The sequence below is a fragment of the Numenius arquata genome, chromosome 10 (assembly GCF_964106895.1).
Source record: "Numenius arquata chromosome 10, bNumArq3.hap1.1, whole genome shotgun sequence".
In the NCBI taxonomy this organism is placed as follows: domain Eukaryota; kingdom Metazoa; phylum Chordata; class Aves; order Charadriiformes; family Scolopacidae; genus Numenius; species Numenius arquata.
The window spans coordinates 17,017,047-17,037,496 of record NC_133585.1 but is presented as its reverse complement, the minus strand read 5'-3'; the positions used below and the strand labels follow the sequence as shown (position 1 = coordinate 17,037,496).

The window sequence follows — 20,450 nt, the reverse complement described above, 5'->3', positions numbered from 1 at the left end:
CTGGTCGTACCTATTTGGCAATTGTAATATGGAGGAAGTAAAAGTAAAAAACATATTTGCTGGTTTTACCCAAAAAAACCAAAACACACACAAACCCAAAATGCCCAGCCCTTGAAATGCAATGGTAGGTAGTGTTTTAGCTCTGAGGAGTTGCATCTGAAGGATTCTGACCATATCTGATGTCCAAGGTAACACTTTTGAGAGCTTCTATTGCCTTTTAGTCTGATTCTTTAGCAGTGCCACGGGAAACAGCAACTTGTGAGTGAGCTAGACCGGTGTCTAGTAGAAAATAAATGGGGCTAAAGTAGTATCAGAAAAATCAAGGGAATTCAAAAATTCAAGCCCGACAAGTCCAGCTTTTTCATCTTCTGTGAACTTACTTGTAGTAAAGTAAGCTTTATCTGTACCTTCATAAGGGCATAGAAGTTAAGAGTTGGTAAGAGAATATGTCCACAGTAAAGGAAATACGTCCAAAGTAAATATGTCCACAAATGTGTAGTGGGCACCAGTAGTTAATGGCTGGGATATTAGAAAAGGATCTTTGCTTTAATAAACCATTACTATTTCCACAGTTTGAGGAATCTTAAAACACGGATATTCAGCTGTAACCAAACATTTTGATAATTAAGTGAATTGTTTAATTGTCTAACTAACTCTGTAGATGCCCGCACTTCAAATTAGTGAATGATCTGTTGTACTGTGGCAGGAAGATGAGAGATTTTCTACTCAGAGATTTTGAAGTTGAACAAGAAAATGAAATTTGAAAATCGGTATTCTGTTTTGATGTGGGGAAGTTAACTACTTTCCTCCGGACATAAGAACCAAACAGAAGAAAAAACAGGTTGCAGGTCCAAGGCATAAAAATTTTAGAGTGAACTAATGCATGAGGAAGTAGTATTTATGATCTATACATTTCTGAAGATAACTGAAGGGAGTAGCGTCCAGCTGAGTCACCTGTTCCATGGTCACCAACCTTACATAGTCTTTCAAGAGATCTCTCTTATCAAAACACATTTCTATTAATTTAGCTGGTTTTCATACTAGTTATATTAAAGGAAATGTCTTTAAGTCTTTCATACAACACATATTATAAACACAACATGTTGCAAGTATTGCTATGATAAAATTCTACATTTTTGTTGAAATAAAGCTGCAAGTTAACGGTGTTTTTCAGAGGCCAAAGCGGTAAAGAAGTAATTCTTTCAGAATATTTTGATAATTGTTTCAACATATAATCAGAAACTTGTGTGGTATTTAGAAGACGGATTACTGAGCCAGTAGCAATCGAGCAATATGATTAGATATCCATATTAATAAACATCTGTCACAATGGCGTAGCAGATGTGTTAGGTGCCTATATAACATGTAAATTTTTGATGAGTGCACGTTCTTATTTTTTACTACAAAATGTTTTAATTACATTATATATCATGCCATTTGTTTCGTTTTGCAACACTGCAAGTACTTTTTTTTAAAAAATCTGTGAGGACAGTTTTCTGATAAATTCGAAACTATGACTTTGCTAATTGAATGAACTGATTTTGAAGGGTGAATTTTACTGTCTTCCATCACCAACCTACAGCCTATCATTACAGGTTTGTTGCAGCATTTTGGTTCTGAAAATTCTGATTTTGATACCTCTTTAGGATCAATACCGTCTTTAATTCCAATGGAATTTATAATGTATGGCATGTAGAGTATACAACTTCATGATTCACTTTTCTAAATGTCAGATGTCACATTCAGGCAAAAATTGCCATTGTTTTCTGAAGATAAAATGTGAAAACTTGATGAATACAGTTATAAGGCATGGTAGTTTACCAGAAAACCGATTCCCTGACTCAAAATTTCTTTCATTCCCACGTTCTATGTCCTAAACTTCATTCAACTTTAAATCCATTTATCATATTTGCAAAATCTTTGAACATTGTGAGTTTTTTCTTTAAAAAACACTAGATGAGCACTCTGAAAGACAATTTTTGCAGTATTTTTATACACCGTGAGTCAAATACATCTTCTTGAGCAAAAATGTTAGCAGGTTACTGATAGCCCAGGTGAGGTTTTGACTCAAACCTTGGTATTAATTTGTATTTTTTGGGGGGGGTGAGGTGGAGGGGTGGGTTCAGAGGCCTGATTCCTTTGTTGTGACATACCGGGTAGTTAAAATTATAATTGTACCACTGAGAGGTCTTGTTCTTTCAAGTAGCTTTAAAAGCTATTAATGATAGCTTGTGGGCAGAAGTGTTGAAAAATATGATTATTAATAGCACATGTTAACACCAGAAGTAGGATAGCACATGTAAACTCTGAAAATGGCATGACTGGTGATGAGCAAGATGGTGTGGCATGTAGTAAAGGCATTCTGAAAGATTCATTCTTTCCCCCAGGAAGAAGTAAAGTATACCATATATTTAACTCTGGGTTTCTGATGATCTAATTAAAAGCTTCTCTATAACTCCATGTCCAGAGGATAGTTGGCACCTTCAACCCTGAGCTTGGCCCTTTTGAATTTAAGTGTTTAGTTATGCATCTGCCAGAGTTCCTAATGATTTTCTTCAAGTAGTTCGTGTTTTTAAATTGCATTGATTGATTCTGTATTAGTTTATTTTCTATATCTAGAAATGTTCGTACCTACTTGAGGCCAGAGGGGGGAGGTACTTTCTGCTTGTTCATATATGCTATTCGTTTTACTGTTAAAACATGTGGGGTTAGATCCTACCATGCACTGCTTCCCTGCTTTGTTCTAAAAACATGGAAGAGACTTCCAAAGTTAGAAAAACATGTGACAACTCTCACAATCCAGCTGAAGGTGCTGGACTCACAATAGAGAGTCCAGAGAAAGATAGCAGCCCTGTTTTAGAGAGAGATGATTTACCACAAGAGCATTACCCTGTGCCAAGTTCTTGGTAACTCAGTTTTAACACTGTTCATGAGTGTCTGTGCACTGCTGTAAAATTTCAAAAGGTAAGGTCTGCCATGAAGTTAAATTTTTTTAATGACACAATTAAACAAGAAATAAATACCCTTAAAAATGATAGCATAGCGGTCATAAAGCACCACATTCAAATTTGCCTTCTGAGTTTTAACCTTTACCTTTTGGAGGTTTAATTGCTGTAACAGGCCTTGCTGTTACAAGGCATGTTCTGAAACAGTAAGGAAATAGTCTGGGTGTATGTGTGGCTGGATTCTTGTAAAGAAAAAAGGTTAATAGAAAACAGATGCAACAAATGATTTTCAGAACAATTGCTTTCTTTCATTGGAGAACTGAAAAGATACACTTTGAAGAACAAAGGGAATGTTTCTTTCATTTTCTAAAGGTTACAGCGCACAGCAAGGGATTTTATAAGACAATATTGACTTATTTAAGTGGCATTGCTATTGTGTTTGCACTGTGCTGCTTACATTCATATTTTGTTTCATTAGTAGCTCTCCAATGGCTTTTTTCTGCTTCTAGGCTGTTAAGACTTGCTTTTTCTAGACCATGTTATAACTCCTGTTGAAAATTCAATACATGGTCCACAACAGCGGGAAGCAGATAGGACACTTTGCAGTGGGAGTCCTTAGAGGGAATGCTGCAACTTTCTGACTCGGCCATAGTTCACCTCTGTGCTTTGAGAAAGTGCAGATACAGAGCTGCAGTGCTGTTATATTTGAAACATATTCCACGTTTGCTCTTTCAGCTCTCACAGGAGACTAAGTACCTACAGCGCCTGCAGAAGTATCATGGCCAGTATATCTGGCCTGTTTGTAAAGGGCAAGATTTGACATCTCCTTTTGCATTTTCCACTTCGTTGCATAATCCAGCTGAAACCACAAGGAAGCTGTGTATTTATGAACATGTATGCACACAATTTTAATGTTATTTGTTCGTAACCAATAGTTGCTTAGGGAAAGGCTTGGATTTTAAAAAGTACTGAAACATACAGTCTGAAGAGCTATTGGATGGTTTCATAACTTAGAGATGTTAAGGTCTTTGAATAATTTGTGTCCGTGACGGGAAATCTGAGAGGGGAAACTGATGAGGCAAACAGCAGAGACTTTTCCTGTGATCAACAAAACAGTAACTGTAGATAAGTAACATAGCGATTAAAATGACAGACATCCAAATTAAAGCCCATGACTGGTAAGATCTGCTGACCTTCTTAGCAACTAAAAAATCAAAGTGTCCTTTGAAAAGCTGGATTTGGAAGCAGGAAGAGATGGAAAAATATCAGAGAGATAATGAGAGGAAAAAGAGGTGCGAAACAAATAATTGATGCCTGGTTTAGATACCAAAACTCACTCGCTTGTGATGATGTGGTATTCTTTTACATTGTACCAATAATGTCTGTGTATGATGTGAAAAACAGATCAGAGGGAGAATGGGGAGAGATTTCTGGTGGCACAGGAAAAAGTGGCTATAAAACAGCCAGCTGGGGGAATCAGTTTCTACATCTGTAAATTGTTTCCTCTATAACTAAACAAAACACAAATCATTGAGCTTCAAAGGTGGCATCTGCTCAGTAATGGCATCGTCAAATATATTCAATTGTGCTATATTGTACAAACCACTGCTTTTGTTACAATTTCATCTCTATTTTTAATAAACTGCTACCAAACACAAAGTTGTTTTTATGTTTACATGTGCTTACAGAGCTGAAAATCTAAGAATTGTGAGCTTTTTCCATACTTACATGTGTGCACACAGACAGACACCCTTGGATGTTTGGACTTCTCTTGTAGTCTTTGAAGAAACACATCATCAAAGTGTCCAGTTTACACCCAGTTGAGACCTGCTGCAGGAAGGCAGCTTCCTGCCTTTCCACTATTTTTATCACTACAGGGTTTTAGCATTCTTTTTTTCTTTTTTCTTTTTTTTGAGTCCAGTATAAAATCCACTGATAAAATAATTTAGTAACAGCAGCTAGCTTTGTGAAGCACTATGAATTGCTTCTATCTTCAGATCACAAGGACAATTTTACATTGTTATTATTATATATATATTTAATTATATGGTGTTTTGGTTTTTTGTTTTTAATATATACATCTCCTGCAGCTGGTCTCAGCTGGGTATACGTTGGACGTTTTCATTAATGCATTTCATCAGAGTTGGCAAGAGAAGTCCAAGCGTCTTTGAGAAGATTTGGACTTTTGGATTTATAGTTGAAGGGAAGGGGTGTCTCTCTGTGAGCACAAGCATAAGTACGGGAAGATCTCAGAATTCTTAGGTTTTAATCTCTGTAAACATACAGGCAGTTCTGTGTTTGGTTGTTGCACATAGAAATATTCAATGCATATACATATGCATCAGAGTCAGACATGTACAAACATCTCCTTTTGATGCTTTGCTTTCCACATCATGTTGTTGCTATGACTAGTTTTGTCAGACGTTTGATTTAAGAACTTGTCGTCAGGGTTTCAGCTGTTCTTCCACCTCCCAGGCTACATGTACAGCTCCTCTCCTGACATACCACCTTTTCTGTTCTCACTTGACTTCTGCCTCGCGTTCTTTTCTTCTTCCATACTATTTTAAGATGTAGTTCCAAATTATGAAGCATCTTTGACAGGTAACATAATGTTCAGTAACTATTCAAATAATATCAGCATTTTTTCCCTACCAACTATTTCAGGATTTCTCAGTTTCAAAAGTGTCATGATTAGGATGATGGAGCAGCACTCTGCTATATAGGACTACATTTTGGAGCAAGAATTCCTCAGTGTTAAGCCATATGCTTTTTAAAATCGGAGACGAGAAATAACACTTCTAGTGACAGTTATTTTGCAATGCTGTCATGTTCACCTTTGACCCTGCAGCCAAGTTTTTAGTGCCTGGATTTTTCTAACCAAGTTTATACAGCTGACGAAATAGGACACGTGAGCTTAGAAACAAGAGTCGTTTGTCCTTTTCATGTTTAAATAGCTGTATTCCTACTTCATTAATCAAAACAGAGGAAGAAAACACAGTGGATCATTAAGAAAAGGTCTCTTCTGTGTGTTAATATTATCAAAATAGTTTGTCCAGTAACACAAATGAAGGGCATTTTGTTTGTTGTTACGCAGTCACATTGTATTTTACAGGGTCAGAAATGGTCTGCTTTGGGAGCACCACGAAGAGGCCAGGAACAGACAGTATGGACCTAAGGGCTTTTGCAGACTGAGGGCCAGGGACCACGCTGCTTGAAAGCAGCTGAGGGTGAAGGGGGAGGCAGGGCCGTGCTGCTCTTCCTTGCAGTGCCTGAGGGGCGGTGGTGGCCCACGAATGAGAATCACTGTTGCATAGACGTGGCACTGAAGAACTACAGATATACCATAGAGTCTTCATGATGTTTTGTGAAATTACCAGAAGACTCAGAATTTTTTCAGAGACCACACAAGTAATCATAATTTCAGTGAAATTCGGAAGATTTTGGATATTGCTATCAGAATTGAATTTGGTCGACACTAAAGACCTTTGAAAAATCTGCTTCTGTATTGTCTACTACATGCTGAGAAAATTTTTGATTGCTCTGTTTTGGTCTTGGGTGGCAAAATGCGGGAAGTAAGAGCAACAAAAGGAAATAAGCAACTGGGTTCCTCTTAGAGCAAAGCCTTCTAAATAATAGCTTTATTAATTTTGTAAAGCTGGTGAAAGCACAAGGGATTTGGGGAGAGAAGGATGACGTAGATAAGAAAATTACCAACATGAGATCAGTGAAGGATGCAGACAGTAGAATCTCCCCCAGAGCACAAAAAGAAGGAAATCGTAGGACTGATACAGACTTGTATTGATGTAAAAAAAATAGCTGCAAGTAACAGTACTTTCCAGTTCCCATTTAACTACCACACTGGTGTAAAGGATTTAACTACTCTGTGGATTATTACACTGGCCTTCATTTTCAATATTTCTTTAGCCAGAGTTGAATTATCATTCTGTAAAGGTCTGGAAGAAGAGAGAGCAGTCTAGTTGGCCTCCTGCCATTTTAACTCAAAGGAAAATTCTGGAGGTTTGAACTGTTTCTGTTCTTAGTATTTTTCCCGTTTCTTTGGTTTCTCCAAAGCTAGCACTGTAGAATCCATTGAGCTAATTATTGCAGGTTCATCCAGAAATTCTTTGTTGTTTCCTACTGTTACCTGGAACAGAAGGTGGCCGCTTTGACAGTAGACGTCTTCGAGATAAGACGTGCGTGATGTTAGATAAGATGTCATTCTTGATAGACGATATAATCATGAGTGTGTAAGTGCCACATAACTTGCAGTGGCTGCAGATGAAGAGGAGTTCCCTCGTCAAGATTTTTCACAGAGCCTTACTGCTTATTCTGCTATAATAAGCTGAAGCTTTGGAAGCAAACCCAAACCTGATCCATTCTGTTGGCACTCGGTCTTCTGTTTTCAAAACTAAGTCTTACGTCTTTCCAGGAATTCTACAGAGGTTTCATTCTTGTAAAAAGGAGCAGAAGTGTTACTGCTCCTCTGTGTTTACCATTTTCCCATTGCCTTTTCTTCTGCAGCATGCTGGTATTCGTTCCTGATGGATTAGTGATCCACCTGAGTGCATGTACTCTTTTTTAATTGCATCTATTTTTTCTTCTGTATTTTTCTCAAGATAATTTTAAATTCCAAGTCTGGCCCCAGAGACTATTTCCTTCCCCTTCCATATCAGTTTATTAAGTATTCACTTTTTTTCCTTCACTCAAGTCACAAATAAACAACTGAGCAGTGCAGAAACCAAAGCAGATCCCATCAAAACCAGGTTCCTTCTATTTTTCCCTCCATTGTGACAGCAGCCCTTTGATAACCAGTCTGTCTTGGAGTATGTCCTTCCCAACAGTTTCACATCTCCCTTGCAGTTATTTTGTCTAGGCCACATATTCTTCAGGTGATTTATGCAAATACAACAGGAGATAGTTTAAGAAGCCTGTCTGAAGATACATGGTATTTACAGCTTCTAATCTTTTCAGAAGCCATAAAAGCTTATATTACAGTGGTCTGACAATATTCAGACAATATTTATCCTTGAAAAATCATGTTGGCTCTTACTCATGTCTTTGTTATATTGTGCATGCTTCCAGCTTGTTTGTTTGATTATGAATTGATAGGCTTTATTGGCTCTCAGAAGACACCATTTGGAATTGATAGACAAAATGGGGTCTATTGCTCTGCCAGAATTTCTGCCAAGAGAGTTTGAAGGGCAGCACTCAGAACTCTACATGGTGTGTGGCTGACTTCTGCACACTCAAAGGTACCAATCCAGTAAAAACCTGACTTAGGCACATCAGCCCATGTAATACTCATTTACAAAGTGTATTTGTTTCATATAGATCACCCCACTCCTGCTGTAAAAAAACCTAAGCTTTTGGACCTTCTCTTGCTTACTCCTCTTTGAGGGAGACGCAGACCTGATATATCGTCAGTGCAGGAAGGCAAAAAAGAAAACAGAAGAGAAACTTCTGTATTAAACTCATTTTCATTTCCAGAATTATAAAATAGTTACTAATATATGTGTTGCGTTCACATTGCCTGGAACATCATTGACCCGTTCCTGGGTCCATATAATCCAGGTATTTTTTGTAAGCCTTTAATTCCTTTACTCATAAAAGGTATTTATAGCTACAAAATGCTATTTAATACAGAGAGTTTATGGTCATTTACCTCATACCTTTAGTGTTTCTTCACACTGTCTTTTTCTCATCTGGCTACACTTTTATTTATATTACAGTTGTTTTGTTAATGAGTGGAACTGCTTCAGCCATTGCATCTGTAAATGTTGAGTGTGGGTTTGGCCTTTAGTGAGTTACCCTAGCAGTTTTGCTAGGATGAAGAGGTTTTTTTCTCCTAATTTCCAAACCTGTAAGCTCAGACTGGGATAGAAAGTGAGTGAAACTAGAGTCTTTCTTGCTCCCGGGTCCACAGTTGTAAAGAAATGACAGAGGTCAGCTCTGGGATCTGCCTGTACAATCTACAGTTATGTTCTCCTGAACTGAATTTCCAGAGGAACACTGCTGCCTCGTGTTTGTCTGGGTATAACTGATAGAGACATGCAGCCAGGTGCAATAAAAGGATTTTTTGATAAAGCCTTGATTGAGCTGGGAAAGGCAGGCAAAACAATCTACATCAATGTAAACACGAGGATACATCCCTCCTCCTGTGCAGTTCAGGCTCCCCTTTTCAATTGGGATCTATTAATTCCAGTCATTCCTTGCAAAAAAAAAAAAAAAAAAGGAAAGGCAAAATTGCGATAAAAGATTTGTTTAAAAATTTTGCTAGGAGAGTAGTATATTGTAGTGATAGATGGAATAGATTAGAAATTTACCCAGGAACTGGGAGTTTCAATTCCTTTCAACCTGGAGGGTTAAATCCACATTAGCCATGAGTCTTACACCTGTAAATCCTGGGTGCATACCCACTTTGTTTTTCTGCAGCAGAGCTACTGCAGGAATTGATTGCAGAACTGATTCACTCAGTAAGTTAATAGAGCATTTGTAATGAGTGAGGTGTGAATCCTGCTTCCTTATCCCTGCTCCCAGGACTTCACACAATCACAAGGTTAAAAAAAGGAAAAGAAAAAACAAACTCAAGAAACAGCTCATGGGGTAGAGACCAGAATGTGTGATGGGAATCCAGATTTTCTACTATGCCAGTACTAGAAACATTTTTTACAGCAGCAGTGGGAAGGCAGAAGAAATTAGAAACATACTGTGTATTTGGTTGGGGAAGAGCTGCAGGGGGCACAAGTGGAACCATGGAATGTAGTGACAACTGAATTAACTAAATACCATCGTGTATATAAACTGTAATAAATTTGTTTAGGAATATCTTTCTGTCTCTGTGGATAGGATAATGTATGTATCTTACATAACTAAATAAACTGATAGCAATATAGTGAATGCACTTTCCTCAAGAGCAGACTTGTAACATGATAGTCACCTGGATGAGTGCTCTCACCTTCTTTACAAAATCAAGAAATGTTCCAGTTGATTCCTGTCAACCAGGAGCCCTGGCCAAGGCTAGGTCTCATCTAGGACAAGCCTGAACCCTACCTGATGATACAAGTTGGAGCTGCTCAGATGGGAAGTGGTCTGGGGTTGGCCAGGATTGCCAGGCGGGATCCATTGCTGAGTTTTGACTGGAACAGCAGGGACCAAAGAGAGAGACGTATTGCTGGGTCTGTACTGGTTTGGAGTTAGTGCCTTCTGCAGCGTCCCCGCGAGCCTAGCAGTAGAGTGGGAGCTGTCAGGATTTGCTGAGCTAGAAATTATGACTGATAGTGGTCAGTGTCTGAAGCTCAAGAATTTCACGTGACAAAGACCACTCAGGTTGTGGTTTGGAGATGACAGTACTCGCGAAGCTTAAGTTCACGCTTTGAAATGCTTGCACAATTTCACAATTTTCCAAACCCTGTGGTGTTGTACCAATTAGTATGGTCCAGCTTTTTTCTTCTTCTGGTTGCACCTGCCAAGAAACATTTCTGCAAAGCTTTTTTTGCTCTGACAACTTGTTGAGATATTCTAAATTGATTTCATTGTACACAATCTAACTACGTTCCTTCTGCTTAGACTTAGCTGGATGTCTTTCTCACATAATTTATGATCTATTCCTAGTTTCCTCATTGGACAGAGCAGGTGGCATATAATTGCTCACAAATATAATACTTTCTGTCTCATATTTATTTTCATAGCCTTGAATGCTTTATCAACTTACTTAGTTAGTAAGGCTTTATGCTTGGAAATAGTGAAGTGTGAGGAAAATAATAGATATATTAGATCTCCCATGCAGTGAATTAAAATCAGGCATTCAGAGTCTTCTGTAAGCTGTGAACCCAGTGAAGTCATTGGGAAAGAATTTCAGTAAATGCTGTAACTGAGTGTGTGAGATATAGTTTGGCTTTGAATATTACAGAGACTGGAAGCAGGGGAAAAAAATAGTAAAATAAGATTGACACACACTCACAAAAAATATATGGACACCATAGCAAAAATAATTAGAATTTCTCTCATAGAAGAGGGGAAAATGATGCAGAACTTCACAAGGGAGGAATTTTGTGATGCCTTTGACCAGATAGTACCTGATGGGAAGGATTTTTTTATCTGTCTTTAAGCCTCTTTAAGTGGGTGCATGAGCTAAGATAATCTTCTTAAGCTTCTGCATGCAGATCTATATTATCTATAGTAATTCCGTTATTCGTAAAAGCTTGCCCAGTACCACAGCAGTCTCACAGATTAGGCAGGGATGCTTCAGCACCTGCTGGAAGAGAATCATGGACTAAGTTTGTAAAATGAAGGGGATGTTGGTACAATGATTTGGAGAGAGAACTAAGTGAAATACCTGAAAAAAATTCCAGCCAGTGAGATGGAGAGCTCAGGGAAACAGCCTCCCAAGCAAAGTGTTTTTTCGTACTTGAAACTTACCAGAAGAAATGCAAGTAAATATAAAACTGGTAGGAAGCCATCTACTGGCCGTGGAAAACAACTTAGGTGATTTAATAGACTTTCTGTGTCTCTTAACATCTGGATTCAGGGAATTAATCTGAGCTAGTGGCATTCTGAATCTGCTGATCTGGTGCTAAATCAGGGAAACTGGGAATTCACAAGATGCACAGCTGCACCGATGACATTAGAAGGCAACGCGCATTGAAACTGGTAGTCACTCACCAAACAACATGAAACTTCCTTGTTAAATTTAAAATAATAAAATCGTCAGACTGGAAGAGGCCTCAGAAGGGGACTTAAATCATCCCATCATTCATAACAGATGTATCTCTGATCTTGTCCATTGGTGGAGATGCCACAGTCTCCTGGCTGCTCTGTTCCAGTCCTCATGATCTCAGCACCTCACCTGAAACTTCTTTTCTAGAATATAAGCTCAATCCTACCTCCCCTGTGCGCCACAGCCATGAAGCCCATTTGAAGACTGTTACCAAGTGTGTCTTACAGCCTCTCTTGCTTATGCTTCCTCCTTGAACCCACTCCTAACTTCGAAATTTCTGTAGCAAAGAAGGGTTTAAATAGGAAATACACCTGTTTGTGTACCATGGTTTGGCATACGCTGTTTTCGTAACAGCAGTACCTCACGGTTAATAACCTCTGTATCTTTTTAAAAACCTGCATAGGCTAGATCTCTCTCTTCCCATGCAGTTGATTATTTATGTCGGAATTTGGAGTTTGCAGTTGTCCCTGTAGAAATTTAATCCCTATTTTTTTTCTATCTGTTTCTTCCATTTGGCTGGTGATTCAGCAGATCTCATGTACTCTCACAAGTATTCTTTTAAAAGTATTCAGTGGAATAGAGTTGCCAAACATCATAAATTTGGACTAATGGCTCATTATGGCATACCCCAAGGCAGTTAAACCTGTACTTTATTTAAAAGGGTCTGGATTTTACGTGAAGGTAAAAAAAGGAGCAGAGAGAGTTCTCAGTGGTTGTGTAGAAAAGGAGCCCTCTTTGTATATCTAATTTAACACACTGGTTCCTCAACACTTTTTAATATAAGCCTGAGGCATTTTTAAGTACTATTTCTAAGCATTAATTTCAAGATTTAGCTGGGGTTTATAGCTCATAAGCATCCTGCCCCACATTTCTTAGAGAATGTAGTAGAGAAGAACTTGAACCACTGGTGCTGTTAGGTGGCACGTGGAGCAGAAGTCTTGTCAGTCCTTATAGCTGAGTGTTCCTCCAAAGGCTCTCATGGTGGCCCTGTTTGTGGTAGAAACACTTCATTTGTTTGAAATATCTTTCTTGGGTACAATTGCTTCATTCTCGTTAGCCAGATCCTCTGAGAGATTTTCACAGGTACAAGAAAATTGCAAGAAAGGGATAGAAGGGAAAATGTCAGGAAAGGCAAATGGAGGGTATGGGGAAGCTTGAAGTACTAATCCTGGACGCATGGAATTGCATTTGCAAATTCATTCCTCACATACACTATTATTCTTCTGTAAACTCTGATGAATTTATTAAATAGGTTTTTCTGTAACATGAAGATTATGTAGAAAAACAACATGTAAAATACCCAATTCTAGGCTGTTGCAAATGTGGGCTTCAAAAGTTGAGAATAAGGAACTCTCATTAGTAAAAAGTATGCTTTTTCCCCAAGAACAAATAGTTCGTTGAAAAGATTAAACATCATCTGCCATGTGTTGTCATCACTGTATTTTTTACTGAATGAAATGTTTGTATAACTAGATAGGAAAATATTTTTAGGCTAGATAAGTTTTTTACTGGAATGACTTGCTGCCTTTGTGTATGAAACCATATTGTCTTCAAGGAAGAGACTCTTCTCTTTTGAACAAAGAAGTACAGTTACTTTTTCTCATGTTTTCTACTTACTCTGTCCATTGCAGAACTTGTGAATTGATCTGAGGCCTTCAGGAATTAAATGTTTATGTAAAAAACTGAAGTATTCTTGCCAAAGACATTAAATGTAAAGTTGAATTTAGCAGGGTTGCTCACTCTGTATATGTGTGAAATCTAATTAAGTGTTGATTTTAGTTTAGCTGAAGTATTTCAGCATTGAAGAAGCTGAAGCAGAAGAGAATATGAAGATAATGGGTGTCAATATTACCTACCTTAAGTAGTCACATTTTACTACTTAGATTCTAGAAACATTCTTGTGTAATCAAGGAAGGGTGTTTTTTTTTGGGGGGGGGGGGGGGGTGGCTGGGGAGGGAGTTTGTACTGAACGAAACGAGGTTGGCTTCTAGACATACAGTTCACAAGAACTTTACAATTTTCCTAAACTGAAAATTGTTCTCTGAATAATCTGTGAAATTTGGAAAGTACTTTGAGATACGTCATATCTGTATTTTGAGTGGCATTTGTTAGTTTTAATTGCAGCGCTGTTCATGTATTTCCATTCATGCTTGTGTACACCAATTAAATTAAACCCCACCAAACCCTAGTTTTTCCTGACCATATATCCATAACGAGTCTCAGAATACATCACTGTGCTGAACTGTCTTTGAACATATTAACTGGAAAATTCCTGGACGGGAAAGGAACTTAAACTTCATATAATCAAGGGAAAAGCAAACGGCACAAGTATTGTCTAAAAATCCGTGTCTGTGGGATTTAGCATGGGTTGTGCTTCTAGTATGAAAAAACTGTGTGACATCTTTCTGGTACTTCTGCACCAGCTGATGCCAAACAATACAAATTTGTGGGACATGAAAACAAAACAGTTGGGGGGGGGCGGGGATTTAATTAATGTTGCTTCTGTATGGACTAGTTGTTTTATTCAATTGAGTTCTGTGCCTAATTTGCATGGATGTGATTTATTCTCAGTTTTTGAATAATGTAACAGGGTTCTTTGTTTTGTTTGAAGGGGTAGAGGACCACTGAAGAACACATCTGATGTAATTAATGCAGCAAAAATGATTTCAGAGTCGGGATCAAGGATGGATGTCCTGGCACGGCTGATTGCCAATCAGGTAGGTTATTTATGCAGCAACGCATTAAACTGTGTCACAGGTTAATCCGTCCACAGAACCTCCAACACCTGAGAAGGTCGCTTACACAAATGCTTGTGACATTTTTAGATCTACCTGTCTGATTTCCCTTCTCAATTTCTGAGGTGATGGATATATGGATCCTGTCTTAATTGGATGTGTGGATTCTCTTCTTCATGCATATCAATGTGTCTGTTTATATACACTTAAAAACACACATAAATATATATGTACTTAGGTCACAGGTGTTTATGTGTATATATGTATATTTGTGATCTCCTTTAAGCTGTCAAGGCAACATTTGAGATGTATAGTCTAGTCCATTCTTGACTTTGGGGAAATCAGCCAGAAACACCTGGAGCTGTGTCAGGTGAGTCAGTTTAGATGGGGGAGCACAGGATCGTGGCATTACTGTTTCAGCCAGGTGTGAGGCCCCACCACTGTGCTTAGTAAGGTTACTGATTTTTCTTCTCTGTCTTTGAAATTAATTGATTTCCACCCTAAGCTCTAGCTATGTTACAGAATCTGTGCTTCTGCTGTACCTAGGTTATCTTTCCTATCTATCTCTCACCCCAACACTGGCTGTTTCTTTGGAGCACTGATGTGTAATGGTTTTCCATGCCTTCGGGATAGTCTTTGGCCTCTGCATACCTGCAATCTTGAGGTGATATTTTTTTTTTTTTAGCATTTAAAAGAAACATGTACGCAAAAGGTTAGAGCTCTAAGGTCTACTTTATTTCCACTGGACTTCTAAAGCATCAGATAGTTCAAAAAAACCCACCAAAAACCCAAACCAGGATCTACGTAGATGGATGAGCAGGCCTGTTTTCCCAGTGAAGACAACTGCATAGTAGCTTAGTAAATGAATACACCGAGCAACTCGTCACATGCAGCCCTCTTCACCAAGTAAGGTTGGTTGTTTTAGGGCCAGACACTGCCAATAGAACAGTATAGTGAAATGTGAGTGTGCAAGTATCAAATCTAAAACATTTACGTTCCCAGTCTTTGCGACTGCCTTTTCAGCACAGGGTAGCGTGGTATAGTCACTGTCTCCCACACCCGCACGCTGTCTCTCTTCCCCTCACTTTTGATTTTCATACACAATGCTTGCTTTTCTAATGTCTATGAAGCAGCAACAGTCTGTTAGTGTTTTCTGTCGTGTCTCTCTGAATTCCCAATAACAAGACAAAGAATTTCTATGCTTGATCTATACAGTTACGATCTGATTTGTGGGAAAACTAGGTAAAACGTCCACATTTCTGATCTTGACAGGTATTCTTCCAGCACATCTCTCTTTTCAAGAGCATTGGCGAATGGCTCCTTTCAAGATTTTATCAACTACAAATTAAAACTCAAAACTGTAACTTGTCACTGATCTATTTCAGAAAAATGATGTGATATCAAAGCCAAAGATGAGGCAGGGTCATAGTCTCTTGCTCTTTTTAGAATAGGAAATTCAGTCTAACTGAAATACTTCTTTCCTGATTTTTTTTTTCCTATATTATTACAGTGACTCCAGACTAGAAACATGAGCAAATTAGTGCGAGGAAAAAGTAGTCATGAATCATTAGTGCTAATAATTTGTGTGTACCCTCTTAGCTGCTGGGAAATGTGACATCATTCAAGTTGTTGTAACCTTTTTACTGGATTCACTCAAATTATTTCCATTTGTCCTAGCCTTGAGGTGCCTGACCCCTGGTATTTATTCCCTGTGGCATCTTGCGTCTGAAATACACTAGTCAGTTATAGGGGTATTTTAGATGTTATTTCATGTTACAAGCACTAGAAGGAAATAAGCATATACAATTTTTAAAAAGAAAAAAACAAACCAAAACCAAATGAACCAAAGCAGCCCTCCCAGTACCTCTGTGGTGAACAAACTGCTGTCATTGCTAGACACGTGTCAAACAGTAAAAAAGAGAATCTCATCCTTACTCCTCCTATTACAAAGGTGCTTAATATGATCCACTCATTCCTTAGATGGCTGGAAATCTTTTAACTTCTATAACTGTTTCTCCCCACGCCAAATCATTCTGTAACTTTCAGAGCTCTTTTCTCACTGTGGGGTGGTTTTCTTTTTTAAATGCAAGGTATTTGTAGAGATGAGTAATTCCTTTTCTCAGCTGTTACTTTGCCCAGTTTCTTATGCTGCCTTCTCTTGGGGTTGTAAAATAAACTTTACATTCCTTTGGGCTGCCTAACTGCTGTTCTCTGATCCAAACTGAAGGAACCCTTCAAGAATTTGGTGCCCAGACTGGAGCATGAATTCTGATCGGGTTGTATGAGTGCCTTTCTCAGCAGCATAAATGCATCTTAGTGGAATATTTCACCTGTTGCCTTTCAGTAACATCTGAATTATGTGGAATTTTTATTCCATGTAAAAAAGGATTTGTTTGATTTGCTTCAAAAGTGAAAATAGAGAGTTCTACATTGTGCAATTTTCAGGTAACTGTCATTGCATTCTTTCTGCACATACTTTTCTTGATACTTTTCACCACTTGCTGTTGGGCTTTGGCTACCCTGTAAGTATTGGTTACCATTCCTGATACTGTCATTTAATTAAGCCACATCACTTCACTGTTCACAGTAGTCTCACGACTCAACTATTACTCTGCCTTTGCAGTTAACAGGACGACAGCAATGTATGATAGCATTTTCAGTATTCAAAGCTACATGCAAGGAAGCAAAACAAAAACATCGCTCTGTTTCCTCCATCTAGCTTCAGACCTGAGCAAGAACCCAATATAAGCAATCACTGCATAATGATGAATCGTCGTCTTATCACCTTCACTTCCTCTTGTTCATGAAACATTTTCAGATTAATTCTTTTCATTCACACTCTGTGTAATTTCAGAGATTCAGAATTGAGAGCCGTACAATTACATTGTTCACACAGTTTTTCTGTGTGGAGGGGAAAAAAGCAACTCCTGCACCCTGAAACTGTATTTGCAGTATTTTATAGCTCATCAGCCACAACAGCACCTCTCCAATGCATTGTTCTTCATTTCAGATTTTTATAAATCCCTGTGGTTGAAGGAAAGGGACACCTGTGTGGTACAATTAGCAGAATTCTGTTATATTTCAGTCCATACTCACAGCACTTTAAGGTGACTCAGAGTTAACAACAACTGTAAAAATAATCACAGTACAGCATCAACATAAACCTAGGCAAATTAATCACAAGTAAATTGATAATAAATTCAGTTTAAAATAAGATTGTCCCAAAGTCATTGTCAAATTTGTGATCTGAAAACCTTAAGATAATTAAGGCAGTTAGTACATCCTGGTTTTAACGGAACGTGCTGTAGGTGAAGATCTTTATTAAAAGCCTCCTCAGTATTCCAATCATTTTGCACCAGGAGGTGATGGTCTGTTATGATCCAAGTAAGAAAAGGCACTCAGACTCTGTGAGGTGTCATTTAAAATGCTGTTTGTCACAGCTGTAAGGCAAGAATAGTGTAATCGAACATCCCCTTCAATGGTGGGAACCCCAAGTGATGTAGCATTGAACGGGCCTCCGCTCTGTGTGTGATTATACCCAGTATTACTCACCATGAAGACAGATTCAGATTCTAAAATGCTGCTGACTTTGTTAGCAAAGGAATGAAATCACAGTAAAGCAAGAACAATATTGCTTACAGAATTTCCTGTAGAATTGTCTTGGTCTTTTGTGCCGCTGCTGTCCACTGGCTTTTTCACTTGGATTGTGAATGTTGGTTTCACTGTGTTTTCTAATCACCGCATAATTTAGCAAATCACTTTGAGGTTTCTGTGGATATTACTCCTATTAGGTAAAGCATCTTTTGGAGTCAAGTCAGTTTTGATCCTGTTCTTACGGAAAGATCTTGTTAACACTCCGCTACCTTCAATATGTATGGGACAGAACCTCTCATAATTTGCCAGGATCCCTAGCTAAAGAATGTGACGCATTAAACTGGTAACTATGAATTGCCTGTGGGACGATTTAACTCAGAATTTATTAATTGTCCTTCTGTTGCAGCCTAGTGTTTGGGTTCACTAGTAAGCAAGTGTTGCTTGTACCAGATGCTTCTGAGTGATATGTAGAGGATGCCTTATGGAATATCCTCTCTACAGAGTACGTTTCTTTCTAACATCTGTTTTGTGGTTGGTTTGGATATGCTACAAGGCATGAGGTTTTATTTTCTTTAGTACTTTATCCTGCTTAGAGTAGTAACAGAATGTTATCTTTACCCCTGTAAATGCCACCTCTTTGTATTGGTGTTGGTCCCTGTCTTGATCATATAATCTTGTAAAGTTTTACAGGTAAAGTACATAAAAATGAGCACACTTGGTCAGATAATAGGTTCATTTAGGCCAATATCCTGTGATTGACAACAGCTAATAGTGAATATATACAGAACTCGGTGAGACAATGGCATGTGTTTCATGGTACTTCCACAATATGGTCTCCCAGCCCCCAGCAGCCATTCAAGAATTTACTTAACCAAATGTATTTTTGCTACATTTGATACATTAAATAGTCCTTGATTATTTTTTTTCATTAATTTGTCCGGTAATTCTTTTAACCTGTGTAAGCTTTTACCATAACCATTCTCCAACAAAGATTTCTGCAACTAACAACACAGTGTTAAGAAACATCTCCTTTGTTTTGAACTCATGCTAGTTACTTTTAATGGCCTCTTGGTTTTGTACTGGAGGAAAGAATACCTGTCTTCAGGAAAATCTTCATTGTCCTTTTCCTCTTCCTCTGTGCCTTGTAATGGGCGAGAGCGGGGACAGATGCACCATACCTACACAGGGTAGTAAAGCTGTGGGTATACCACAGAGTTGTACAGCTGCGTAATTACATTTCAGAAGTCTTTTACTAATAATGCCTGGCATTTGCTTTTCTTGAATGCTACTGAGCACTGAACCAGTGTTTTCATAGAACTATTCTAACTTCATGGTCTTGTTCTTGAGTGGCAATTTCCTGGTCTTTGATGCATATCATCTTTAGCATTCCTAAAATGTTACACATTTCTTCTCTAACGGTATATAAGGAAGATAGTAAATGTGACTGGCCTGCTAATACTATTACATCAAAGAGAACTATATAATAAGGTTAAAATATTCTTTTCTCCGAACTTCTGTAACTGACATTGGCACTATTTGAAGTGGGTGCGATACTGTATCGGCACCTTACCTGCCCATCTCTTGAGTTTTTCCACGTGTATTTAACAAGAGGAAAAGAAAAAACTGAGGAGCAAACATCTAATTCCAGGAAATACACCCTGTCTTGATAAAATCAGTTCTGACGCTTAAAGGGATTACAGTTGCATTTAACTGAAAGGACACGTTTTTATTAATTAAAATTAAAAGAACAGTGAGTATTCCAGTTTTCTAAACAGTCACTGAGATACCAGTATTTAAATACTCATTTGTGCCGTTCCTAAAGCAGTGTTGAGTAAGGAAGAAACAAAGACATATTTTAATAAAGTTTTCCCTAATACACTAACACTTTGAAAACATCAAAGATAAGAAGGAGAGTACATCAAGAAACTCTTCTATTTTTCTTCTAAACTACGCCAAAGCACAGAAAACATTTCAGTAATGGATCTAGCAGAACACAAGGTAAGGAATGACATTTAATTCAAATTACTTAATTTAAAATTGTGCAATTTCTTCGTTATTCCTTGTTGTCTTTTCCTAAGTCTAAACCATGAACTTGTTTGCTTAACCAAACCTTTCTATTCTACTGCATAGTCTTGAAGAGTAGAATCATCACACCCCCATTTTAAACAAGTACCAAGTTCCTTCAGCAAAGCCAGTAGTTTAGGTAAAGTATTTAATGGATCAGGTAGATCCGGTGCTTTTTCTGACTTGCAGCAGGTTTTGGATTTAAATCACTGCTGCATTGACCACAATTCCATAAGACCAAAGGTTTAATAAGGCTACAAAACCAGAGATGGTTGTTGCCAGTGCAGTTGGTGGGAATGTGTATTTCCTTTTTTTAATATAAAAAAAAGCTGATCACAATTTCCTATCGAAAGAAAGTGACCATATTGATAATGTAAGTACAGCACACAGGCTGAA

The 20,450-nt window shown here is 38.1% G+C and overlaps 1 protein-coding gene across 2 annotated transcripts in view; it reads left to right on the top strand.

Moving 5' to 3' along the window:
• The window catches only part of CTNNA3 (catenin alpha 3), a 492,103-nt gene that overhangs the window by 454,717 nt on the left and 16,936 nt on the right, over positions 1–20,450 (top strand). For both annotated transcript variants that reach the window (XM_074154868.1, XM_074154867.1), the window contains exon 16: positions 14,273–14,378. In XM_074154868.1, coding sequence (XP_074010969.1) covers positions 14,273–14,378 — 106 coding nt within the window. The remainder of the gene's footprint in view (positions 1–14,272; positions 14,379–20,450) is intronic.